Source organism: Cornus florida, unplaced genomic scaffold (assembly GCF_030987335.1).
Source record: "Cornus florida cultivar Cherokee Brave unplaced genomic scaffold, ASM3098733v1 CherokeeBrave_3.0.0_Hap2_Chr08, whole genome shotgun sequence".
NCBI lineage: Eukaryota > Viridiplantae > Streptophyta > Magnoliopsida > Cornales > Cornaceae > Cornus > Cornus florida.
Window position 1 is genome coordinate 12993195 of NW_026775578.1, and position 26938 is coordinate 13020132.

The 26938-nt window shown below is 37.2% G+C and overlaps 3 protein-coding genes across 6 annotated transcripts; 2 read left to right on the forward strand and 1 right to left on the reverse strand.

The window, feature by feature from the left end:
* The first annotated feature begins 2651 nt into the window (after positions 1-2651).
* LOC132269454 (18.2 kDa class I heat shock protein-like) lies at positions 2652-3515 on the forward strand. Its single transcript, XM_059770644.1, has one exon. It carries the CDS (start codon positions 2858-2860, stop codon positions 3326-3328), a length of 471 nt encoding a protein of 156 aa, XP_059626627.1. The 5' UTR covers positions 2652-2857; the 3' UTR covers positions 3329-3515.
* Positions 3516-3943: 428 nt separating this feature from the next.
* On the reverse strand, positions 3944-9381 carry LOC132269453 (uncharacterized). Of its 4 annotated transcripts, none has more exons than XM_059770642.1 (11): positions 9023-9358; positions 8764-8898; positions 7919-7985; positions 7704-7800; positions 6904-7015; positions 6648-6731; positions 5697-5737; positions 5491-5550; positions 5314-5373; positions 4716-4767; positions 3944-4619 (listed from the first exon to the last, which is right to left on the reverse strand). In XM_059770642.1, the coding sequence occupies exons 1-11, from the start codon at positions 9177-9179 to the stop codon at positions 4537-4539; spliced, it is 948 nt and encodes a 315-aa protein (XP_059626625.1). In that variant the 5' UTR covers positions 9180-9358; the 3' UTR covers positions 3944-4536. The 4 variants fall into 4 exon arrangements, 2 of the variants coding, with proteins under 2 accessions (XP_059626625.1, XP_059626626.1); XM_059770643.1 differs by having other exon boundaries at positions 6919-7015; positions 9023-9352; XR_009469500.1 differs by having other exon boundaries at positions 4595-4619; positions 5314-5737; positions 9023-9381.
* Positions 9382-17940: 8559 nt separating this feature from the next.
* LOC132269455 (U-box domain-containing protein 13-like) lies at positions 17941-25127 on the forward strand. The gene is made up of 4 exons (XM_059770645.1): positions 17941-18410; positions 21841-21957; positions 22560-23015; positions 23498-25127. Exons 1-4 carry the CDS (start codon positions 18141-18143, stop codon positions 24671-24673), a joined length of 2019 nt encoding a protein of 672 aa, XP_059626628.1. The 5' UTR covers positions 17941-18140; the 3' UTR covers positions 24674-25127.
* Positions 25128-26938: the final 1811 nt, after the last annotated feature.

Genomic DNA, 26938 nt, shown 5'->3' on the forward strand with positions numbered 1-26938 from the left:
TTTATATGGCAATGTGTCCACGAAAAAATTGCTGTCAATTACAACTTGAAAAAAAAAAAAAATTTAAAACAGAGGTTATGTTTAAGTTATGTGGTTTAGCAGAGGAAACAATGGACCATCTTTTATGTTGCTGTAGTTTTGCTCAAAGGGTATGGAAATTAAGGCATTTGCGGTTGGATTTTTTAAAGTCCAATTTGACAATTTGGTAGATGAGATGGCTTGCCTTGGTTGAACTCTGGAAGAATGGTGACTGTTATATGGAATGCGCAAGTCTAGCAGCATACATTTGCTGGCATTTGTGGAAGAACAGTAACAATTTCATTTTCTCGTCCAAAATGGTGGATCCTCAAACTCTGGTTGAAAAGGCCATTTTTGACTATCATGAATTTTCTAAAGTCCAGAGACAAAATAAATTGTTATCCATTGTTCCTCGTCATACTCCGCTTCAAAGTCCTCAGTGGTGTTTTCCTCCTAATGATTTTGTCAAAGTTAATGTTGATGCAACGTTCAGTTTATCTTCAAAATTATGTGGGGGTGGCTACATTGCTAGAAATCATGAAGGATGTGTTCTTAGTCTGGGCTCTTGGCTATTTCAAGATGGTTATTCACGTGGTCGTTGAAGGTCTTTCACTCCGAGCGGCTATACAAGTTTGTTTACAATGGGGCTGGCCTAGAATTATTTTTGAAGGGGATTGTCTAACAATTATGAAGTTGTGCTCATCAGAAGAAGTTTTGGCCACGATTATTCGCGATATCAAGGTTCTTCTTCAGCATGGAGAAGATTTCTCGTTAAATTGGGTTCCAAGACACTGTAATAGGGTGGCTCGTGAAATATGTAAATGGTCTTTTCTTTCCAAACTTTTTTGAGCCTGTATGGTCCTCGGTTCATGCTTCTGTTGAAGAAGCTTTGTTGGGGGATTTGTATTGATTTTTCTATTTCTTTTATCTTGTTGCCTGGGATAAAAATAAAAAAAAAAAAAGAAAAAGAAAAAAGAAAAAGGAAGCCAGTTTTGAGTTACTATCTAAGTCATATAAAGCGGGAGCGAGAGGGAGAGTGAATGCGGAGCATGAGAATGAGAGTACGCTCGGAGCGTGAGAACGACACGTGTTGAGAAGGATTGTATAACTTAAGTTACAATAACCTAGAAATACAAGTTTACTGTTTAAATCATTTTGATGATTAGGAAATTATCTAGGGGCATTACTCGATTGCCTTGTGAGCAGGTGTGCTCGTATTCGAGTCTCACCCTCCTTAATTTGTAAGGATAAAATATATATATATATATATATATATATATATATATATATATAATTACTTGATAAACCGGGGTCCTTTATAAGTATTGGGCATAATTTACAACGATTTTGACTCTTTTTTTTCCTTTTTTCGTAAATAAGAATTTTGACATTTTAAATATAGAAGAATAACAATCAGCTAACTTTTTTTTTCACCATATCTGGGTTTTTTTTTTTTTTTTTTTTTTTACCCTGGTAAGAAAACAAGCCAGATACCATACAGCATCTACAACAAGATTATCAGGCAAAGACAGAGGATCAAAAACACATAAAACACCTTCCCAAAACGAACATCTCTTATAGTCAAGATCAACAGTCTTGACAAGCCAAAGAAAAGGTGCCAGCAAGAGAAGGAAAATCACCACAACAAAAAAAAAAAACACAGTCCTAAAGAAAGACCCCATGACGTCAGTAATGAACCCATCGAAAAAAACCACCGACGAGAAAACCAAACACACTAGCACAGGCATCAGACACGGTGGACGTCGGCAAAGGACGCAGATGCATCAGATCCACTCTCAGCGCAAAACACCAAAAAGCTCCATAGAGGAGCAGACAAACAAACCCAACTCCGGCGACCCAGCAACCAGCTACCCTCAAAAACAGCGCAGATCAGAAGATCGGGAACAAAAACTCGTGATGAAACGTGAGAGACGCTGCTCACAGCAAAACCTCTACGACAGCGAGGAGATACAACAAAAAGGGCATGAATCCACCCACCGAATAGGCTATGTACAACACACCGATATTATTAATCAGTGAGTGACTGGGATCGGGACCTCTCCACTCCCATGGGAGGGAGTGGGGAGGAAGCAGATGGAAGAAGGTGAGGAGCGGCGGCTAGGGCAGAGAGAAGCAAGAGAAAAGTTGGGTGGAAAAGTTTACTTTAAGATTGAAAAATACGAATTCGTCTCACCATTTTGCTCTATAAAAAAATTGCAAACTTGTATGACTTTACTATTGGGAATATTTTAGGGCCTATGATTGCTTGTAATGGACTTGAATACATCAAACCATTACAAATACGAACCAGGAAGCCTTCAAATTTTGAGGAGTAGATGAAGTAGAAGGTGTGGAATAGGTAATGCTCGTGAAAAAGAACAACAATTTTTTTTTTTTTTTTTTTACTTCACCTTCTTTTATTTTTACTTTCACTTTTCATCGCCAGTTTTGGTCTTTCCACCGCTAATTTCGGTCTAACCCATAGATATGGTGGGCCCAGAATTACACACAATTGTATTACCTTATCAAACTGTAACAATTGAAAGACGTTATAAAAAGAAATAAACAATATATATGCTGATGAATGTGGTAGAAGCTTACGGAAGAGGGCAATCAAATTAATGATGTGAAAGGGCATCATGAGAGATGGTCCATGAAGCTACGAGAACACTCTCTCTCTCTCTCTCTCTCATCTCTTCCACCAGAACCCACTCTTCTGATGACTATAAATAAGGTATTCACGTCCCTTCAAGTTCATCATCCAATACTTCAAAGCTCTCTTCCAATCCTTTCGTGAATTCTACTCTGCTGTTTGATTTCAGTTTCAAAATCCTCAAAAATGTCGCTCGTTCCAAGCATCTTTGGTGGCCTTCGAACCAATGTATTTGATCCATTCTCTTCTCTAGACATTTGGGATCCCTTCTTCACCTCCTCAGTCGCCAACATTCCTGCTTCAGCACGCGAAACCTCTGCGTTTGCCAACACCAGAATCGATTGGAAAGAAACCCCGGAAGCTCATATTTTCAAAGCTGATCTTCCGGGGTTGAAGAAAGAGGAAGTGAAGGTTGAGGTGGAGGAAGGAAGGATTCTCCAGATAAGTGGAGAGAGGAGCAAAGAGCAGGAGGAGAAGAATGACAAATGGCACCGCGTCGAGAGGAGCAGTGGCAAGTTCCTCAGGAGGTTCCGGTTGCCGGAGAGTGCAAAGATGGATCAGGTGAAAGCCAGCATGGAGAATGGTGTGCTCACTGTCACTGTGCCCAAGGAGGAAGTGAAGAAGCCTGAAGTCAAGGCTGTTGACATCTCTGGCTAACTTTTAAAAATTGCCGTCTCTTTAGACAAGTCATCCATGAATAAATGTGATTCCATCATTCCAATAGTCTGTTTGTGTGTGAGTGTGTTGTGTGCTGTGTTTTGTTTCTCAGTTTGGTGACTGAAAGACCTTTGTTGTGTGTAACTTGTTTTCCAATAAATGAATGCAAGTGTATTTTGCTATAATAACCAATCAATATCTTCTTTGAGAAACCCTAAAATGCATTAACAAATTCTCCAAATTAAGTTGTGATCATAATGATGCTTATTTATTCCTTTCCAAATCAAATTACTCATGTTACTTAAATTATTCAGATAAGCAAGTGCTTCAGTCTCTTTTAACTTGTTCTTAAGCTTAACACTACCTCAAGAAAAGCAAGGGAAAAGCCTTCCCTATACCTTAAAATCAGGTAACTATAAACCAGGCTGTTTGGTTCCCTAGAAAATCTTTCAATCTGCTTGAATCTTCCCTTTTTGGCTCTTCTGGGAGGATGCCAAGGAAAGAAGGGAGTGGGAGAAATGCACATTGTCGCATCGATAAGCCACACCTTGAATTAGTCCTTCAAATGTAACTAAACTCATTCAATTTAATCCCGAATTGTAAGATTAAAGGAACTACTTGAAGGTACCAGCATATCACATTAAACAGATCATTATCTATTATTTACGCTCCCCGGAAAGTATTCAGGTTGGCAACACAATATTCATAATACCATTCACTTTTCGTTAAGAGCTTGCAAGTCAGTCAGAGAAAATGTATATATACCAAGGCCAGGATTTTACAAGTTCGGTAAAATTGGAAGCTTACTCCTATGATTTAAGAATTGCATCTTGGATGGGAAGGAAAATCCTCTGGTACAGCTAAAATGCAAGCTCCAAGTTAGTAAATTAGGAATCTTCGAAAATGTAACCCTCCAGCACCATCAGAATACTCTCATTTGCCACCCTGCGGTTGATGTTGGCTAAATGCTTACGTGTAGGATTTCCCGCAAATTCCATGTTTCCATTAAACCAATGCAATATACATAGCCATATTCTTGGTCTGGAATGTTGGGAAGGCGATGATCATATATGGCTTGCAGAGCAAAACATTTACAGGAGCTACAAAAATTAATGTTGGTTTCCCTGATGCAGTGTGTTAACAGGAGCCATCTCTTGGTGAAATGGTAAAAGCTCACAGGCACAGACAAATATAATTGAGTACTATTCTTATGGTGCCAAAAACTCCTTTATATTACACAAAATTCCTTTATCATATGGATTTCTAAACCTCATATGATTTATGGTTTCCCCTGAACAGAAAATAAAAATAAAAAATAAAAAACTATTGAACAATTTCTATCATAAATTGGGTAAAAAGAACTATTGGAGCCAAGTAATAGACATACCTGGTTGAGACTGGTTAATAAGTTGGAACTCTGGATACCTCTTCCAGTTTATCTGCAGAAACATTGATGTTTAGTTGCAAAACTGCAGTTTTTTTCTTCTTATTTTTCATTTCCCCTCATAAACAATCACTTGATTTGACTCCACAAAGCTAGTGGTGCTGGTTGGACGCTGTCTAATTTGTGCAACCTAATTTTTAAAATTATTTTCCAAGACTGGAGGTTTCTCAGCACATCCTTGAAACATCCAAGCAAGAGATATTTTGTAGTTACTCCTATTGCAAACTGGAGGGAAGATTTATTTTAAAGAGGAGACGTTTTAACATGTAGATATCAAGGCATTAGAACTAGGCAGAACATAAGTTCCATAGGACAAATTGACGGCATAAATATCCCTCCCTCCCTCCCTCCCTCCCTCCAATATGGACCAACTTATTAATGGAAAAGAAAAGTTCAAGAAGACAAAAAGAAAAGAAAAGATAATGGTTTGAGAAACCAATGATCAAATAGGTTCTAATTATATCTTTTTCACATTCAAACAAACTAAAAGAGGTCCGCATTTATTGTTTCAATATATAGATAAAGAGATTTTGCAACTTACCCACTCATCAGTTCTGATGTTGAAGCATACACAATATATATGCCATGTCAGGAACACCCCCTACGCGCGTGCAAGAATCACTTGTTAGATAATCAAATTATCTATCATTTTATTCATTTCCAATCAGTTATCAACATATTATTCAAAAGGATACAAATAGTTGGAAACAATACATACCTGCCATAGCATTTGGAGAAGAGAAAATAACATTGTGCTAATAGCCAATTTTTTAGAGGTCTGAAAAATATATATATATATATATTCTCATATAAAATAAAGATGCAAATATGGAATAGTAGAAATTGTGATGCTAAAATAATTTGAGTCCAAAAGATACTAACAACCATCATTGCAAAAGGGATCATCAGGAAGCAATGACATACCTCCCACCTACTTATATCAAAGATCTGAGATTTTGTGGCAACTGAAATCCAGGATAAGAATGCAAAAGTGAAATTATAACTTCAACAAGAAAAAAATAATAATAATTAAGAACTAGAAACTTGAAAAACATAAAAATGATAATTGTGCAAATCAAGATCCAGATCTTGCTTAAGTTTTTAATTTCAAAACATTTGAATGTCTTCCTCATCAAAAAAATAAATAAAAGATAAATGGATGGCCAAAAAGCTACGTTACACTGACTTGAACACAGGTGTCAGGTATGTGTTCAAGCGTCGGATTTGTTACATCTTCAAAGTCAAGAACACGTAGACACGACTAAATATTCATATTAGTTTATATTTTTCATTTATTTTTAGAGTAAAATAACAATTTCACTCATTTTAGAACGATAATAAAGGGCTAGCTTATGAGAAAGATTTCCCTGCACAGATGATACCATGTCATCGATGTTATCAACCAATTATATCACGTCACATAAACAAAAGTGCATTTATTTAGTGGGTCCTACCACTACGTGTCAGCATTCAATTGGTCGGTGATACCGTGTCATCAAAATAATAGGAGCATTAAAGTATTTCTCCTAGCTTATGTGCAATTATATAATAAATTTGTAATATAATATTAGTATGTCATAAGTATTGCTCACATATCTCATACCCACGTTCGGATTGACGGGTGTCCAACATGGATACATCATGCATTATTTAAAAGTCCATTCTAGATATTTACGGTTCTTTGGCACCGTTTTTAAAATATGATTTCTCAAATATTGTTTGAATCAGTTTATTTGTACTTCAACACTTTGGATAGGTGTTTGAGGACTGGTAGAGATTTTGGAAAAGAAAAGTGTTTCTGATTTAATGCTATATCATAACAGGTGTATACAGTAAACCATGTTACTATGTTAGGCATGAAGAATTCCAACTTACACTGAGATGAGCACAAAACATAAGAAGCCTCAGCAGTAACAAAGCCAATTAGGAGAATTATGAAGAGGACATGATTTTCTTGACCTGGATTAGATGAATATCAACTTAGTATCTATAAAGCATATAGATGCATGGAAAGCTAAAAGTACTACCAAATCTAAAAGCAGTACAGAAATAAGAATTCATCAGAAAAATGAAATGTTAATGTTCTAATATGTCCAAGGGTAGTTAAGAAGGCAAATACTATATAACTCACACAAGTCGTCACTACCTATACAGTTTCCAAAAGCAGGGCAATGGTGGTCAAATCCCTTTACATAAGCCTTGCAGTGCCTACAATATCGTATCCTCCAGGCAGAAACAGGACTCTGTTAATTTGATAGTAACACTGAAGACTTTTTAGCACATAAAAGTTCAACGAAGACAGTAAAATAAATCGATAATGCATTCTCATTGTATGGCTAAATTGAGAATTTGATAGTAAATGAAAGCTAAGATACCTTAATTAAATAATAAACGTGCTAGGATTAATATCATCAAAGTAACAAAATAGAAGCTTAACAAAAATAGAATCCCTCCATATATATATATTTTTTTGATAAGTAGAATCCCCCCATATTTAATCAAGATGCTTCATTTCAGAATGCAGAATGCACATCTTAAAGAAACCAAGAACTAAAAAATTAGGACAACATGTTTCTGTGGATATTAAGCATTCATAAAATCAGTTGTGTTTAACAACCCAACAAACACACACAGAACAACAAATATGAGAGGCAAACATGAAACACATAAAAGCTATTTAAAAAATAATAATTAATAAATAGATAAATAAAACTAGAGAAGCAAGTCTTAAAAAATAAAATTTAAAGGATAAATTAAATGAACACCATACTTAAACAAGGTCCTCTTTCAAGAATGTAAAAAATAAAATAAAATAACATAAAATAAAATAAAAGAAAAAGAAATGAGTTTATTTATACATGCCACAATTTGAAGTCTATATATATTGCATGTGATGCTATCTAAAAGGAAGGGCTTTTCAACATTTGCAACCTCTGAATAGGCTTCAACGTCAGTGATAGTGCCATCAACAACGTCGTCAAGACAGGAAGATCCATATGTAATGTAACCGGGGTCACTTGACACGATACTGACATCAAGAACATGCATGTTAGCATAATGCACACATAGCCCTAAACATAAAACCTTCCTTTGTGTATGAGCAACAACCAAGGAAGTAAATACTGGAAGTGCAAAGAGAATCTGACCTATATAGACCAATCACAAGCAGAACAATCTCTGCATTGAATACAATGTCCACCAAAAGTGAAATGACTGCGAAGAAGGAAAAACAATTTAAGGTTGTTAAGCTAGAAGCCAAGAACTAAATTCATGTAACAATGTAAAAAGAAACTGATTCAACAAATAATAGAATTTCCAGTTAGATAGTAATATATGGGCTCATCATTTATGATGATGAGAAATGCAGTTTAAGATATACAACATACAGCAAACCCCAACCTCCGATCCCCTTACTGTAACCAGTTAGCCTCCACTTGTTTCAAAGAAAATATTTCAAGAGAAAATTTTCTGAATAAAAATGAAGTCTTAAGCATAAGAAGATATATTTTCCGGAACCTAATTGAGCTAAATTGCAACAAATCTTCCATTCCTGCAGCATTGCTCCTATATGATCTTAGGAGCACTGGCCGCCATGGCCCAAACGAAAGTCAAAAGACTTGTAACTCATAGTTCAATTGGACATTTAGGTTATATTCAACTAGTTTCTCATGTGGAACCATAGAAGGAATTAAAAGAGACTTAATTAACATTTTTCTGACCTTCACTAGATAATACAATGAACCAATTTCAACATATGTGTGCGTACTCTCTCTTCCTACAATATTTTATCTTTAATTTTTTTTTTTTTATGTATTTATCTTCCACCATTCCGTTAATATAGCTATAAGGACATCACAACATCTCCACAACTAAGTAAACAAATTAGCACAATATATAATAGAATGGTAATCAAAAGTCCTATCTACAATTTGGAACTTGAATCAAAACAGTTAGTTGATATTAAACACAGAGATTGAGAATGAATAGGTACCTGGTCGAATTACAGCAATATAAACACCCCAGATGAACAATATATTGAAGAAAACGAACGCGGGAGCTGATGCGCGGAATCCGAGAAGTCTCTTGCAGCATCTCCCGAAACCCGCCACTGCTAGCGTAACTATAGCTGCGTTGAAACAACCATTTCGAGCTTCAAATCAATTATATATATATGTATATATAGAACCTGAGAAGGAAAGGTGGATGAAAAGATATATATATATAAATAGAGAGAGAGAGAGAGAGAGAACCTGAGAAGCAAAGGAGGATGAAAAGAGAGGAGTTGGGAAAAAAGCAAGGAAGCATAAATAGGGCAAATTGAGAGAGGAATACAGTAACGAACGAGACGACACAACGACCCCATTTCCATATAACTCTCCGTTCGCTCTCATCGTCTGATTCTACCATTTCAGCGCCAAACAGACAGCACAAACTAACCAAACATGCCCCAACTTGATACTCATACCAGGGTTTAGGGTTTGACCCTAATTGCAACTTGTTACACCCAACTGCGATTGCTTTTTATTTTCTGCTTATTTTTTATTTTTTCATTTGCATAGGTCACATGTTTAATTTTCCGTATTAAATTTTTTATAATAAACATTGTAAACCTATTAAGAAAATATAATACCATTTAAAAAAATATGATGATAATTTATAGACACATAATACATACAAAAAAATCCAACCAATAAAAAATTCCACAAAAATACCAAATCTTACTAACTATTAGAAAGACAGTGACATATTCTTGGATAGTAATTGATTTTCTGTTATTAAATAGGCTAATTCATTCAGGCAGTAATCCTCTCCATGACACCTTTCACTAAAGGGTGTCCATGGCAGAGCTTATTGTCACGGGTTTAGAGTTTCAGCACCACTCTAGTTGCTCCCGTGCGGCACCAAGACGTTGCTTCCACTCTCGCAAGTACTTGGTCAGCCTAACTCCCGTGCACACCTTAGCCAACACACTCCTTTCGTGCACTTACTAGTGTTGTAGTTGCCCTCGCCCTCTCCTCACTAGGTTTACACACTCACACACACTAAGGCACTTAAGTTGGCAAGGAAAGAACGCTTCTATTACTTCAAAGAATGCTTTGTACAAGGCTAACACTCAAGCTCTCTACAAGGCTCTCAAAACTCACTCCAGGACTTGTTGGTTGCAAAATGAAGTCCTACTCCTATTTATAGGCATCCCCATCCCTAATGGATGGCTAGGATGCATTCTAACCAACAGTGGAGATTGATTCTCTAGAATCTTCTTCCACCTTCTACACATCTCCATACATATCTACAACATTGTAGAACTCTCCATACTACTCCACACAACTCTGGAGAACTCTAGAACCTTCCACACACTTCTATAATGTTCTACACATTTCTACATATATCTAAAATCTTCCACATAACTCTAGACTACTCCGGAAGATTCTAGAAACTCCCATGCCATGTAGTCGCCATGCAGCGTCCTCCTCAGCGTCTGCGTGTCGCCTACGTGGCACAACCTCCATAGGTGGGGCGTGACATTCTCCCCCACCCATTTCCGTGACGCCCTCGTCACGGTTTCTTCAGCTGACCCAGCCTCTCGCAGGTCATCAGCACTTGCGCATATGTCCTTGGCCCAAACGTACGAGCGCCCTTCGGGAGATGTGAAGTCCTCACGAGCTCCATCGTGTTGACTGCCACCTCTGGACTCTCCTTCCTGCCCACGAGCGGCACCATGCATGCGGCCTTGCCTTCCTCGCCTCCAAGTATCATTAACGCACCAAGGCATGGTAGTGGCACGACGTTGTTCCTGTCCATGAACTCCAGCCCCAGCACCATGTCGTGGTCGTCCATCTCCGCAACTTGGAAGTCAGCCTTGCCCTTCCATCCTTACATGCATAGCTCCACCTCCTTGCACACTCTACTCACGCGTGCCTCCTCGGAGTTAACGGCCTTGATCCAGCCCTCCGTCTTGCACATCTCCAAGCTAAGTCGTTGCGCCTCCTCAGGGGTAATGAAGTTGTGTGTAGCACTCGTGTCTACCAACGCTTGCACGGCTTTGCCACCAACCTGCGCATCTACATAGCGCACCCCAGCTACCTTCTTTGCCTTGCCCTTTTTCTTGGTGTCATGTACCATGCTACTCAGCATCTGCATAACCCCCATGCACCTATCTTCATCGCTGCCTGCATCGTCCACCCTGCCCGCATCGTCCACCCTGCCCTTGCCCTTATCCTTCACAAGGGCGCTCATGGTCTTCTTGTTGGGGCAGTGTCGCAATATGTGCGGCCCTTCGCACAAGTAGCACTTCGGTTCCCACTTGCCCTTATCGCGGTGCTCCCCTTTGCCACTAGCCTTAGACCTCTCTCCATGGTCCTTGCCCTTATCATGGCGTGGGCGTCTCTCCTCATCGCTGTGCTCATCATCACTTGACTTGGGCGAGCCCCTTTTCTTGAAGCGACGGTCTCCCCCACCTTTGCCGTGGTCCCTTCTGGGAGACGTGGCCCTCTTGTCATCGCCCCTAAAGTCTTCAAGGCGCTCCGCTATAGCCATTGCGGATGCCAAATCTCTAGGCTCCCTCCTTCTCAGCTCTGTGGCTACCCAAGACTGCAACCCATCAATGAACAAACACACACGTTGCCGCTCCGGCATCTCTAGGATCTCCAGCATCAAGTTGGAGTACTCCTTCACATACTCCCTTATGCTGCCCTTCTGCTTCAGGCGCCTTAGGTTGATCATGGCGAGGTCCTCAACGCACTCAGGGTAGAACTGCCTCTTGAGCTGCCTCTTGAACTCCTCCCATGTATCAACTGCTCTTGCGCCTCTACCGGTGAAGCGCTGTCTCCACCATAGAACGGCAGTGTCCGTGAGGTACATAGTGCCTGTCTGCACATTCTCCTCATCATCCTCGATCTCCATGCACTCGAAGTACCGCTCCATGTGCCAAAAGAAGTTGTCAATCTGGCGCGCATTCCTTGCCCCATCGTACTCCTTGGGCTCCGGCACCTTCTTCTTCCTTGGCTTCACCACGACCTCGCGCGCCTGGGAGAACTCCTTCTTGCACTCAGCAATCTCCACGCGCAAGTCGTCTAACTGATCATACAAGTCCCTTTCCTTCTCTCGCGCCTTGTTGGCAATGCCGTCAATCAGCTCGTAGAGTTCCGCCATCTTTCTCTCGAGCCTGTTAAACTTGGTCTCCGTGTAGACCAAATGTGTGGCAAGCTTCTCCTCCAAGCTCTGCTCCAAGACGTGGACTTGGTGGTCTCCTCCGCTAGCCATGTCTACTCCAACAAAGCTCCCTTGACGAACCTGCTCTGATACCAACTGTCACGGGCTTAGAGTTTCAGCACCACTCTAGCTGCTCCCGTGCGGCACCAAGACGTTGTTTCCACTCTCGCAAGTACTTGGTCAGCCTAACTCCCATGCACACCTTAGCCAACACACTCCCTTCGTGCACTTACTAGTGTTGTAGTTGCCCTCGCCCTCTCCTCACTAGGCTTACACACTCATACACACTAAGGTACTTAAGTTGGCAAGGAAAGAACACTTCTATTACTTCAAAGAATGCTTTGTACAAGGCTAACACTCAAGCTCTCTACAAGGCTCTCAAAACTCACTCCAGGACTTGTTGGTTGCAAAATGAAGTCCTACTCCTATTTATAGGCATCCCCATCCCTAATGGATGGCTAGGATGCATTCTAACCAACGGTGGAAATTGATTCTCTAGAATCTTCTTCCACCTTCTACACATCTCCATACATATATACAACATTGTAGAACTCTCCATACTACTCCACACAACTCTGGAGAACTCTAGAACCTTCCACACACTTCTATAATGTTCTACACATTTCTACACATATCTAGAATCTTCCACATAACTCTAGACTACTCCGGAAGATTCTAGAAACTCCCATGCCATGTAGTCGCCATGCAGCGTCCTCCTCAGCGTCTGCGTGTCGCCTACGTGGCACAACCTCCATAGGTGGGGCGTGACATTATGGTCGGAATGAAGCCATGTGGGTCTACTTTGCCGTGTCATTGCTTTGTCAGCATCGACCAAGCGCTAAGCCAGCAATAACTTTTAAATCTTACTTTTTTTATTATATACGAATACTACAGACAATATACATACTTACCAGATACGAATACAATATACCAAAACCATCCTCACCACCGGTCCTCCTCCACCACCACCGCAACCGTCGACAGCACCACTGCACCACCACAAATTAGCAACTATTCCCTTCACTCATCACAAGAAAATCATGAAGATGAGAAACGAAGGTAAAGTATACCCATCTCTTCTTCATCTGTGCCCTCTCACTCTGCGACAAACAGAGATGTTTTTCTTTGTGTTGAAGCTCTGAACCTGTCCTTGATCGGCGCCGACGACAAGAAGAATAAATCGGCCAAGAAATCTGATGCCCACAAGCCTTCGGTCTTCGATTGTGGCTGTTTTGACTGCTACACGAGCTACTGGTTCCAGTGGGATTGTCACCGAACCGTGAGCTCATCCACCAAGCGATTGGGGCCTTTGAGGAACACTTGGCTAACGGCGAGTAGTCCAAGAAGAGAGAGAAATTGGGTCACCAGTCCGTCGAAAAGACAGCCGATGTGCCTGACGCAACCGTGCCGGAGATTGAGAAGAGTTTTTCCTCTTCTATGGGTTCACCGGAAAAAGACTCTTCCCAGCCGAAAAAGGCTGAGGAGATGGTGGAAACAGGCGGAGATCTTGTCGTGGACGAGGTTGGTGTCGAAGTGGTAGAGGCGGAAGGTGAGGTAAGGGAAGGTTGTGAGGATGGTGCAGCGGAGGTCGGCGCGGCGATGGGCGGCGAGGAAGTGGAAGACAATGATCTCCGGGCAGGAGAATTCTGTACAGATACATAGGGTACTATTATATACATACGAGGTAAATACTATATGTACATACCTTGCCACGTCAACAATGGACACCCTCCAGTGAGAGGGTGTCCGGAGACGATTTTTCCCCATTCAGAAATCGTATAATAGTTGATTAAATAAATAGAAATTGGATAATAAAATTTCTATTGCTACATAAGAATTGAAGGTAAGAAAAATGATAGGTCTTTCGATTTTAATTATCAATTTATTTTTCGAATACAACGTGGTTGGATCACGTTGAAACTCTTAAAACAAAATCCCGTAAACATCTCATTTTTTTCGACTTATTCCCAACCACGTTATATTCGTATAATGAATTTGTAATTAAGTTCAAAAGACGTATCACTTCTCGGTAAGTTAATTAAGATGGTAAAAAAAAATTAACTGAATGTGTGTACGACGATTATATTATTTTTATCAAATTCTGTTCATGCGATTATATTGTCAAAAACAATGGAATTTTTATTATTAACAAACCAAACTTCAAGATTAAAAAATATTCATAAATCAATAATTAAAAACCACTAGAAGAAAAAATAATAACAATATAAACCCTAGTCATATATGAAATGAAAATAAAAATAATAACAATTATCAATAAAATCGAAAGAGTTGAATGAATCCTGAAGTTTTAACATTTGTTATTTATTTATATATTTATTTTGTTGGTACTAATTAGGTCAATTACTTTGTCATATTCAGTTGTTTCTTTGTCGGCAAAATCTTTAGATGTTGTTGACAGAAATTAACAGGAGTATCAACGAAACGTTAGGATTAAAATAAAACAAATAAAAAATAAAAAATAAAAAAAGAAAAGAAAAGAAAGGAAAGGAAGAAAGAAAAAAACAGCTTTTAAACTACCTAAATCTCTTAGAGCATCTCCAACTGTGTGTGTATATATATATATATATATATATATATATATATTTTAACTTTAGCTATTGTTTTATATTTTTTGTGTAAAAATATTAATATGTTTGGACTCCATATAATTTTTATAAACCTGCTTAATATAGAGTTGATTCTTTAATATAATGAGAAATGGGAAAGAGAAAGAAAATATGCTGATGTGACTGTATAAAAAGATTGGGTAAAATACACAATAATTTTACGCATTAGTAATATGACAGTTTATTTTAACACTATTAAAGATTAAAAAAAAGAAGAAGGGATAATCCCATAAAAATGAAGTTTTGTGGGCCACAAGACAAAAAAAAAAAGTTAAAATTAAGTTTTCCAATGGAATTGTTTCAAAGTCTCGGGTGGACATGAAAATTTACTATAATCATTTTTTTATTTCCAAAATACCCTACTATTGTTGTTATGAATGTCTTTCGGCCTCTGCATTTGAGGCCTGTGCTTGAATGGGGGTCCTGTCCCTCGAGCTTTTTTTTTTCTTTGGTGAAAGGTCCTCTCTCCAATTTAGTGGAATATTTACAACAAACCCATTTCAACCTCCATCTCTCTGACACCCCTAAACCACTAAACCAGCCCCTTCTAAATATGTTCATTTGCAATGGCAAAAATAAATATTTTTTTTTTATTATTGACCATCTCTCTCTTTCACCCACTTCACTAGCAAATCCATTTAAAAAAAAAACAAAAAACAGCAAATCCATTTTATCATTCGAAAAGTGCAAATGATCAGAAATTTTGGATGAATTTATCAGATTTGTTAGTTGTTCATTAGGGGAGAAGGGTTGCCATAGATGAATTTCTCTTTCTAGATATGAGGGATAATAACATAATTTCATAATAATAATAGAATGACATTTTATGAATAAAAATATGATGTACAATAAATTTCTATATCTACGTCAAATTTTGAGAAAATTTCATTAATCTAAAAATTTTGATTTTAACTTCATTCTTTTGTCATTTGACCTCTAAAATTCCATTTTTAAGTAATTAACCAAAAAAAAAAAAAAATTACACTCTATATTTTATACAAAAAAATAAAAAAAAATGCTATATATATACACACATATATGCGCTACCAATTTCCTATAATCTATGGACAGACTGTTTTTTGGGTAAAGTTTATATGGACAGATTGAATTATAAAGATTTTTATTTAAGTAAAAATTACTTGCTTTAAATCATGTAATCATCCCAAATTTTGAATTAGCAATTTATGTAGTGCACTGAATCACTTTAAATTGAGGACACAGTGTATTACATGGAATACTCATGCATTATACATATACTTATGCAAAACATTTAATATGAAAATACAATAGCAATAAAATATTACAATAGCATTAAATTAATAATATTACATATTTTCATAGTTGTTGCAACATCAATTTATTTCTATAGAGGCCCTGAAGAGGAACTTTTTGCATTTTAACATCTATCAAGTTTTGATAAAATAAAATTATTATTTTCTTTAGTTAATTAATGTGATTTAATTTGGGGTTTTCAGATATTTTAATTTTTTTTTTTTTTTAAATGATACTTGTATTGATTTATTATAATAAATTATCAGACTTACTTTATTTAATTAGTAATATATACAACAAATTAGAGAATGACCCATCATATATAATCAACCAGAAACATTCCTTATGCAGGTAATTTATATAGTAAATTCATTTAATTTACTAGTACCAATTACTTAGCTGGCACTGTCTGACGGTTCTCAACTACGTATTTGGCTAACCGGCGCGGCTTGAAGTGGTGTCTTTTTCCTTCTTTTTTTTGTTTTTAGGCTATAAATTTATTCTTTTGACAATCGATGGAAATATGACACCCCATTATCGGAGTGACTGTCGTCCATCATTATCGGAGTGACTGACTGTCCATCTTCCTAAATAGGTCTCCTCCGCTTGACTTAACTCACGCATGTTATTATCTAAATAATACTATAAAGTTATCGTGTGTTATAATTGTATTAGCACATTGGATTGAAATGACAGGGTGTGAGAATTACAAATACGTCCCTTTTATTTATTTATTTACCCTATTTATTTTTATATTATCTTAGTCAAACTCATTAGCATGGGGTCATCCTATTTACTCGCGGTGGAGCCAAGTTGCAAAGGCAAGACATTTGTAATCCAATTCAAAAGCTTAGGATACATATTATGCCACTTTTAATGAGTCTATAAATTAAGCATGACAACTAAAAGTTTAATTCAAAATCTTAGACCCAGTTATAAGTTTGAACTTAATTCAAATTAAAATAAATTTAAGAATGAATTGAACTTAGGATGATTAGCTCAATATGAATGTCACGAATGTGGATTTAATACCGAACATTATATGCGACGGGTTATATGTTGAACATGCCAACGTTACACCTTAGACTCATAACATTATATACGACGAATTAAATCTAAATTATACGTTCAACGTATCAACCTTAGACTCATATGTACTTGATGAGAAGTCATAAACTTATTTGTTAAGCAATAAGAAATTTTGTTTTTTCCCGATGGTTAAGCAATGCGAATTTGGATCCATGTGAATTAGGTATAAAATGAGTCGGAATTATAACAATGAAAATTTAACAATTTAAGTTATGTGGAATAGCTTTTATTAGATGATAGGATTAATAGTTTAGAGACTAAGGCTTTGTTTGGATACACAAGAGATAAAATAAAGAATAATATTAATTATGAGAGAAAAGAAAATATATCAATAATCTCTATTTATAGTTGGATAAATAGAAAAAAAGAAAAAGAAATGATAGTATTCCTGTTTGGATACGATAGAAGGTAGAAAAGAAAAGAAATAATAACAATTAAATTATTATCATATCATTTTAAATATAACGAGTAGAATAATAATTATCTCTTTTTAATTGTTGAGGACACTTTCGAAATTATGAAAATATTACTTAAATATTATTATTTTTATCTTTTCATTTTTGAAAAGAAAGAGAAAAAAAATAATAATAATAATGAGAGATAAGGAGGGGTGCCTAACACTCCTTTTTCTTTATTTTCTCTTATTTTAAATCACTTAAAACACTTAAGCGCATCAATTCTTTCCATATCCCTCCCAATCATCCATCCAAATGTACTGCATCCAAATGTACTGTAACGTTTTCTTTTGCTTATTTACGGGTCCCATTTTATCATAGGAAGCGACATCTTTTAGAAGATTTTTTAGGAATCCATTAATCACATTTTATTAGAACTCAGCCGAGTTGACCAGCGCCACAACTAGCCGCGCCGATGCAAAAAAAAGATTTTTCTTCCCCGCCTCTCCGTCCTGCGAACCACAAAACCACGGGTTAAATCTGAACCCTGGTTAAGCAAGCCCATGACTCGACACTCAGCAGCAATAAAAAGTCTCTCCCCTCTCTCTCTCTCTCTCTCTCTATCTAATGGAGACGACTCCGGTCTGCTACTCGGGTCACCGCTCAATCAACCTCCATCAGTTTTAGCAGAAGCTGTCGAACTCAACCTAAATTAGCAAAATCTCCGTATTAATTTATCACAGATTTTTGAGTCAGATCTCTAAGCTCGAGCCATGGAAGACGAGAAAGGAGTTGTGATACAGAAGCTAATTGATATCGTAAACGAAATATCGGCAATTTCAGACTATAGGTGTACGGTCAAGAAGCAATACTGTAATCTAGCTAGAAGGTTGAAGCTGTTGACTCCAATGTTTGAGGAGATTCGAGAGAGCAAAGAGCCGCTCTCTGTACAGTCCTTAAAAGCCCTAAATTCGTTGAAGGAAGCTTTGGAATCGGCTAGAGAGTTGCTCAGATTGGGAAGCGAAGGAAGCAAGATTTACCTGGTGTGCCTATTCGATCCTCACGTGCAATACATTTGTAACCGGTTTGTTTATTAATCTGCTTTTAGAACAAACTGCTTGATTGATCTATTAACATCACATGCTTTAGATTTTTCGCTGTTTTCTTTTTCGCTATTGTTTGAAAATGGGCACTTCTTGATTCAGTTTGGTTACTGAGAACGGAAAATAAGGATATTTTTCTGTATTATTCTCTGGTTTCTTGAAAATTAGAGAGTTTTTTCCTCCTATATTTTCGCAGCAACCAAACACAATTATCAGTTTATCGTTCTGATTTGTTCTCTTCTCTGCTCTGGTTATTTTTATTTTATAATTGATTATTCAGCGCAGATTGTGCTGGTTTTTTTGTTGGAAATCTTTGTCATCAATTGATAATTAATTCTTTGACTCATGCGGCAGCAGAAATTATGCGAACATCAATTTAAAGTAAAATTTTAAGAGCAGAGAAAGATATCGGTAGTCTTAAAAATAAAAAAAATAAAAATAAAAATTCTATTTGGAAATTCATCATCTTTGGGCAAGTGTTCTTACTATCAAGATTTTAGGTCCTTGTAATCTCTGGCATTGCCAGAAAGAGTAATCTAGTGTTAGTTAAATGTAGGAATTGGAATATGCCAGCCGGCACTGAATTGATTGATTGATTTATTTCTATATAAGAGTATCTTTTACCTTTCCTTTCATGCATACATTATTAACCCCGAATTACTGCCTTGATTGATCTTTTTGTTTTCATCTGTTTCTTTATATTGAATGTATTAGATGTATTCTTTGAGTGTGGTGTGATATTCTGGCACAGTATGATTTGTATGACGGCGGTGCCTCTGTTTTTAGAATCTTAGATACAAAAGGGGTGTTTACTTCAAGTTTAAGTAATGTATGTGAAAAAATGAAATGGCGTGCAACTAATTAAATCATTATAGGTGTATGTGTTTTGATAAGAAGATGAGAATCTCATTCAATTAATTAAAAGTTATTTAGAAACAGATTAGAACTTAATATATATATTAAAGTAGCTCAGCTGAGTGGAGGAGATTTTTGTATTTCAAGTAAGAATCTAAGATTAATAGGTTTAGTTCATTTTTTTCCCCTATATTTTCTGAGCAATGAAAAGCAATTTTCACGATGGGGTTTAGGATTGTTGTAGTGGATCTCGCTTTTGTTCTCTTCTCTCAAATTATTTTCACAGTTGATTATTCAGCTGCTATAGTAATGTTTTTTTCTGTTGAAAATCTCTGTCATTAACTGAAAATTAATGCTTTACTCATGCGACAGAAACTATATGAACATCAACACTAAAGTAAAATTGCAAGGTTGGAGCAGAAAAAGATAGTGAATCGGTCTTAAAAGTTCATAACGTGTCTATGCCCTGAAAACTAAGTATTCAATATTAAGAAACTACTTAATTCAGTCTACATGGTGAATGGTATCTGCTGATGATGTTGTTTTAAGACTATTCATAGAGAGGTAGATATATGAGATGATGTTACTTGTAGAATTAAAGTGGGATGGGTTAGATCAACAAGTGCTTGTATTATTTTGTGTGACTAGCATATACTTATAAGATTATAAAGTAACTCAATAACAAAACCTTTTGTCCATCTATTTGGGGTTGACTACACTTTTGAAGCTGAAATCCTACGCTTCCTATTTGTAATATTTAGAAGCATCCTGTGCAGGATTACTTTCCAGAAATAAAATTGGAAGTTTGGAGGCAGAAGCCCCTGCCACCCAAGCACAAACAAATATATATATATATATATATATATAAGACGGGAAAAGCTAACATCCCCACCTTCATGGGGATGATAAGATTGTCCCCATTTTTTTTGGACAAAAATAATCGCATCAAAACATGCCACATCATAAAACATATGGGAATTGATGTAATTCTAAAACAAAGCCCCCCAATTTACACTCCGAAAACCTGTCTCTCTTTTTCAATGTTCTCTCTCTCTCTCTCTCTCTCTCTCTCTCTCTCGGCTATAGGGATGGTGGCGGTGGTTGTCGGCTACGGGGATGGTGGCGGTTGTTGTCGACTATGGGGATGGTGGTGGCGGTTGTGGGGTTGGGATGGTGATGGCGGTTGTGTGGCGGGGATGGCGGTGGTGACGCCGACACAGGTTGTGGTGGTGTCGGTGTTTGTTCATACGTGGGAAATATTGTTGTTGTTGGTGGTTGTGTGGCAGAAATGATGGTGGCGCTACCGATTTTGCTGGTGGTGGCCGGATCTGCAGCGACGACAACGATATGCGGCGTCGGCGGCCAGGGTTTGCGACGGCCGGTAACGACATGGTCTCTGGGGGCGGCGAGGTCCCTTTAATGTCGTTGAGAGAGAGTGAGAGAGAGAGGACATGATAGAGAAGAGGAGGGTTTAGGCATTTGTTTATGAAATTACATGAATACCCATTTTTTTTATGAGTAGACAAATTTTAACAAGGCTATTTTTGTCCAAAAAAATATGGGAACAAGCTTATCATCCCCATGAAGGTGGGGATGTTAGCTTTCCCCTATATATATACACACACACACATATATGTATATGCATGAGTAAATAAATAAGGAAATACAAAAAAAAAAAAAAAAGATTGATTTTGGTAAAACATTCTATAAATTGGAGCTGGGAACTCAAAAGATTTATTAATAATAACTTACATTTTATAGGTATAAAAGACAATATTATAGTCTAATTGGAACTGACTACTTATTTTCTTCCTTCCACCTCCTCCTCTGCCACATTGAGGACAGGAGGAAAGCTGCCAATATCTTAACTATATGTTTATTTCTTGTCTATTTTTAATTATTTTGGAACTTAAGTATATTTTATGCTACATAAAAAATTCCATTATTGTTTGTTATTGTTTTGTTATTGCACAACTATTTGTATCTTAACATGGTAGGGATCATATGCTTTTTAACCGAATAATCTCAATCTTGGCTTTCGATCAGATTCTTCTGTTGCAATTTGTTGAATCATGGACTGTTATGTCACCGTATTCATGATTTTATATTTGAAGGAAAATTTGAATTACATTTACACACATAGTTGCGGACGTTAATATACCCTGTTTTATAAACTTTGAGGTGTTCAGCTCAATAGGCATTTGAGAAATAAGATTTTAACCCAAAAATCAAAATATAATTGATATTCTCATATCCTTGGTTTGCGCCCTGGCTGCTTAGCTTTTATATTGCATTTTCTAATTAATTTTGCAAGGTTTGTCGAAGAAAATCCAAATTAACAATTAGTTCACAAAGCCATTTATGTCAGTTTTTCATGACTTTTGATTTGCATAAATCACATCCAACTTTGTTGTTGGCATCTTGTAATTTGGATTCAAGGATTTGTTGACTTGAATCTCTTTCTCTGTCTCTCACACGCACACAAAATTAAACTTGTGTTTGACTTTATTTGCAGGTTCTAGAGGGGGATCAAATTTTGCATAGGTTCCAAGAAGTGACAGCTCATTTGGAACAAGCTCTGGGTGATATTTCATATGAAGAAATTGACATAACAGACGAAGTTAAGGAACAGGTAGAAATTTATTTTTTGAAGTTTCCTTCTGGCGTTTCGTGCAAACATTATATTATTTAAGGATCCCAACAAAATCATTTTCTTTCCTTATTCGATAAACAAAGTTAATTTGTTTGCTGGGCAAGACTATAAGATGATTATACATAATTGTTACAGAGATGCGTCAACCATTTCCTTAATTAGATACCAAAGTCTCTTCTGATCATCTCGGAGTTGGAAATAGCTCGAAGGTCCAAACATTATATTATTAAGGATCCCAACGAAATCATTTTCTTTCCTTATTCGATAAACAAAGTTAATTTGTTTGCTGGGCAAGACTATAAGATGATTATATAGAAACCCTAATTGTTACAGAAATGCGTCAACCATTTCCTTAATTAGATACCAACGTCTCTTCTGATCATCTCGGAGTTGGAAATAGCTCGAAGGTCCTAATATATTATCAATTTTTTTTTATACAGACTTTAGGAGGGTCCAAAAACTATATTCATCCACTCTTAGTATGTAGGTTACCAATAAATAGAGCAGGCCACAAAAGCAGATTATGTTACCTTTTATATATTAACTTCTTTGTTCCTTTCTGTAACTCGTCCTATATCCAGGTTGAGCTTGTTCTTGCTCAGTTCAGAAGAGCCAAAGGAAGGGTTGATGCACCTGACGTTGAGCTGTATGAGAACCTGTTATCCCTTTACAACAAGAGCAGCGTCACAGCTGCAGATCCAGCTGTCTTAAGGAGATTGGCTGAAAAGTTGCAACTACTGGGAATAGCTGACCTCACTCAAGAATCACTAGCTTTGCATGAGATGGTTTTTGCTAGTGGTGGAGATCCAGGGGAGAGAATAGAGAAGATGTCAATGCTATTGAAGAAAATAAAGGATTTTGTGCAAACAGAAAATCCCAATATGGAGCCTCCTGCAAGGGATAAGTCTATTCCTTCAAGTTGCCCTGGGCAAGGATTCATGGAAGGAAAACAGAATTCCCCACTTATACCAGATGATTTCCGCTGTCCAGTATCCCTTGAATTGATGAAGGATCCTGTCATTGTCTCAACAGGGCAGGTACCGCGTCCTGGACCTCTTGGTCTTTGATTTCATAAAGTCAGTTGCATGACATCCATTTTTCTTTTCCCTTTGTCCATTAGCTATGCCTCTACATCATTTCTTATCTTTTTAATTTTTAAGTATACGTATATATTTATTCATTGATTGTCAAAAGAATGCACCATCTGCTAAAAGATCACAGTAGTTGAGGATTTGCCATTACATGCCCACCCATGTGAAATTGCATAGGCTTATTATAAAGACAATACTTGGCATCAAGTTCAACGCTATGTTGCTCAGCCATGCTAGAAAGCTTTGGATAAAAATCGTCTTCAAGGCAAATGTTTATAATCATCTAAAGATCCTTCTTTCCTTTTTCCTTATCTGATTTTGGGTACAACAGCCATTCTTATATCTGGATCTTACAGATGAAAGATTTACTTTTTTCTCCATCCTTGTAATACAGTGCTTTAAGAGGTCCCATTTTTTCTCTGCTGCAGACATATGAGCGGTCCTGTATTGAGAAATGGCTAGAAGCAGGGCATGGCACTTGTCCGAAGACACAACAACCACTCACTAACACCGTCCTCACACCCAACTATGTTTTGCGTAGCCTCATAGCCCAGTGGTGTGAGGCTAACGGGATTGAACCACCTAAACGGAGCTCTCAACCCAGTAAGACAACATCTGCAAATTCACCTGCAGAACGTTACAAGATAGAAACTGTTCTCCGTAAGCTTAAATCGGGCAATCCTGAAGATCAGCGATCTGCTGCTGGTGAAATACGCCTTCTTGCCAAGCGCAATGCTGATAATCGTTTGGCCATTGCTGAAGCTGGTGCCATTCCTCTTCTTGTGGGCCTCCTTTCAACACCTGATTCCCGTGTCCAAGAGCATGCTGTTACGGCACTTCTTAACCTTTCCATATGTGAAAATAACAAAGGAAGCATCATATCCTCTAGGGCAGTGCCTGGTATAGTCCAAGTGCTCAAGAAAGGGAGCATGGAAGCGCGGGAAAATGCAGCAGCCACCCTATTTAGCCTCTCAGTTGTGGATGAAAATAAGGTGATGATTGGTGCTTGTGGGGCAATACCACCACTTGTGGCACTGCTTAATGAAGGCACCCAAAGGGGTAAGAAGGATGCCGCAACAGCACTCTTCAACCTTTGCATATATCAAGGGAACAAGGGAAAGGCAGTGAGGGCTGGAGTTGTGCCCACACTGATGCAACTGCTCACAGAACCTCAAGGTGGGATGGTTGACGAGACGCTAGCCATTCTAGCAATACTGGCTAGCCATCATGAAGGGAAGACTGCCATTGGAGTTGCAGAAGCAGTGCCAGTTTTAGTAGAATTTATCGGGAATGGTTCTCCAAGGAACAAAGAGAATGCTGCTGCAGTTTTGGTGCAGCTTTGTGCTGGAGATCAGCACCATCTGGTAGAGGCTCAGGAACTTGGAGTGATGGATCCTCTGGTGGATTTAGCACAAAATGGCACGGACAGGGGAAAGCGAAAGGCTGCCCAGTTGCTTGAGCGGATGAACAGATTAATTGAGCTGCAGAAGCAGGCCCAAGCAGAGGCAGAGGCAGAGGCAGTGGCTGAGGCTGATGCTGAGTCTGAGGCTCAGAACCAGCCGTCACCATCACCACCCTGTTTGGCAAATGCTGTTGATAGTTGAGAACTTTTATTCTCTTTTTTTTATTTCTATATATTTTTTGGCTTTGTTACTCTGTTTCTTTTTACTGTTGTGGTTGGTCTGCTTGAATAGAAGGGGGAGGTGGAAGATCACTAGCCCCATCTCTTAAGTTATTCAAATTTCTATTTTTACTTGTTGGAGGACCTAAACTTCCAAGAGATTGTTGAAAGAGCCATCAATGGGGCAAAGAGAAAAGGGCCATCTATATTGAGTGTCAGAGCTGACGCGATGATCAAGTGCTCATCCGTCTTCCGAAGTGGCGGCGGGTTCAAGTCCTGGAATCAACCTACCATCTACCTCTCCCAAACCCTGCTTAATGTGGGAGCTTGGTGCTACTGGTACGACCTTTTTACATGTTTGTTTATTACTGTAAGATGTAAAAACTGTAATTATACAGAGGTTTTTTTTTCAATTGAACGAGTTTGTTTTCTGTATCCATGTCAAACTGATTCATTTTTTAAATTCTGTGTGATCCAGCCAAAAACGAATGAAAGAAAAAAGAAGAAAATGGTTTGCCCTAGTAAAAAAAAATAAAGACTTAATCAGTTTCAAGTCTATATTGGTTAATACCCAAGTAATGTATTACTGAAGTTACTTCAGTTATCGAGTTTGAAAATTTTATGCTAGGTCGGTTTATTGTATTGTGCTCCTTAAGCATTATTCTGTTCCTTAGTAAACACTAATTTTCCTTCTTGTCGTCATATAAACAGCTCCTACCTTCGAAAAACAGCTTGAATACTAAAATGCCTAAACCATATGAAATGTTTTTAAAACAGTGAAAGTAACGCATATATTTCCGCTGCTTCTACTCATTATTATTTCTTATCATTGACTATTTGGTTGGTTCTTAAAAGGGGTTGATTGGATATTTATGTCCGGTGTCAACAATTTTATAAAAGCATATACGCAAATGGACCCTCAAATAATAAAAAGTAAATAATTTTAATAATTGACAGTTTTTGGAAAATCATACTTGATTCTATATATGGTAATAATCAATAACTATAGTTTATAATAAATGAACTGTTTTTCTCTCATAAGGTTATATATAAACATCAAGTATAAATTACGAAAAATAATTCTTGTATCGAATAGTTGTAATGAATTACTAAACTTATTCTTTTAATTGGTCAATTGTGTAACAAATAAGAAAGTTAAGCCATTCATTTAGTTATATAGGGTATAAATAATCAATTAAAATTATTCGATTAAGTAATAGTATTCGAGGTGTTAGTATCACTGCTCATAAATTATATATACAGGCGGCGGATATCCTGAGCCCTTTATGACATGCATCCACCGAGGTCTCTGTCAGTGCCACTGTGGCAGCTTAATAACTTCTCAAGTCTTCTCATTTTTCTTTTTCTTTTTTTCTTTTTTTCATAAATAAAAGGTAAAAATTAAATAGAAGGAGAATCCTATGTACGACTGATCTCAAATAGCCAAAAGACAACAAGAGACAAGACCAAAAAGCCACACAAAGCAACAAAGAAAACCACAACTCTATACCAACAAAGCAATCAACAACAAAAGAGGAGAGCAAAAAATTCTTCAACTTCATCCACAGCACCCTGTTTCTAATTGAGCCAAAAAATTTCTTGGCAAAAATTGAAAACCCTATAATTTCTTTCTTTCCAAATACTATAGTCACATCTACCCAATACAAGCTTGTTAACGGTAGCAACACCATTTTGAGGAAGGTTATCATCCTTATTCTCACATGCATTAATTCTCCTTATTTTTTATTTTTTTATTTTTATAACAAATCATCTCTAAATTTAATATTTAACAAAAAAAAATTATATATATATAGACTTGTGTTGCCCATGATTTGCACCGAAATCCTTAATTTAAAAAAAATTTCTCTATAATATAGATTGAACTTTAGTTGTATTATAGCGGACGACCATGATCACTCACACGTGTGATCGTGTCATATATATGACTGAACGTAGTCATCTGACTATTACAACACCTATAAATAGAGTGTGATTGCCACACATGTGAATGAATGTAGCCGTCTGACTATTACAAACACATATGTATAACAGCATAGTATCCAAGCTTAATATACACTACTACCTTAACAACAGAGGATCAAAGCTTAATATACACTATACAACCTAACCTACGTACCTTAAAGAACCAATATTTTGACAAAGAATTGAAGTGAACTGGGAGAACATTTAAATGATTATTTGGGCCACATTAGTTGCTTGGAGGGCGTTTTGCATATTGTAAGATTGT

Excerpts from the sequence above, each read along its gene's own strand:
- LOC132269453 (XM_059770642.1), bottom strand. The coding sequence starts at position 9,179 with ATGGTAGAATCAGACGATGAGAGCGAACGGAGAGTTATATGGAAATGG. Across the intron at positions 7,986-8,763 it reads TATTGCTGTAATTCGACCAG|TCATTTCACTTTTGGTGGAC; the intron begins GTACCTATTCAT and ends CCTTCTTCGCAG. Across the intron at positions 4,768-5,313 it reads ACATCAGAACTGATGAGTGG|ATAAACTGGAAGAGGTATCC; the intron begins GTAAGTTGCAAA and ends ATGTTTCTGCAG.
- LOC132269454 (XM_059770644.1), top strand. The coding sequence starts at position 2,858 with ATGTCGCTCGTTCCAAGCATCTTTGGTGGCCTTCGAACCAATGTATTT.
- LOC132269455 (XM_059770645.1), top strand. The coding sequence starts at position 18,141 with ATGGAAGACGAGAAAGGAGTTGTGATACAGAAGCTAATTGATATCGTA. Across the intron at positions 18,411-21,840 it reads AAGGAAGCAAGATTTACCTG|GTTCTAGAGGGGGATCAAAT; the intron begins GTGTGCCTATTC and ends CTTTATTTGCAG. Across the intron at positions 21,958-22,559 it reads CAGACGAAGTTAAGGAACAG|GTTGAGCTTGTTCTTGCTCA; the intron begins GTAGAAATTTAT and ends TCCTATATCCAG.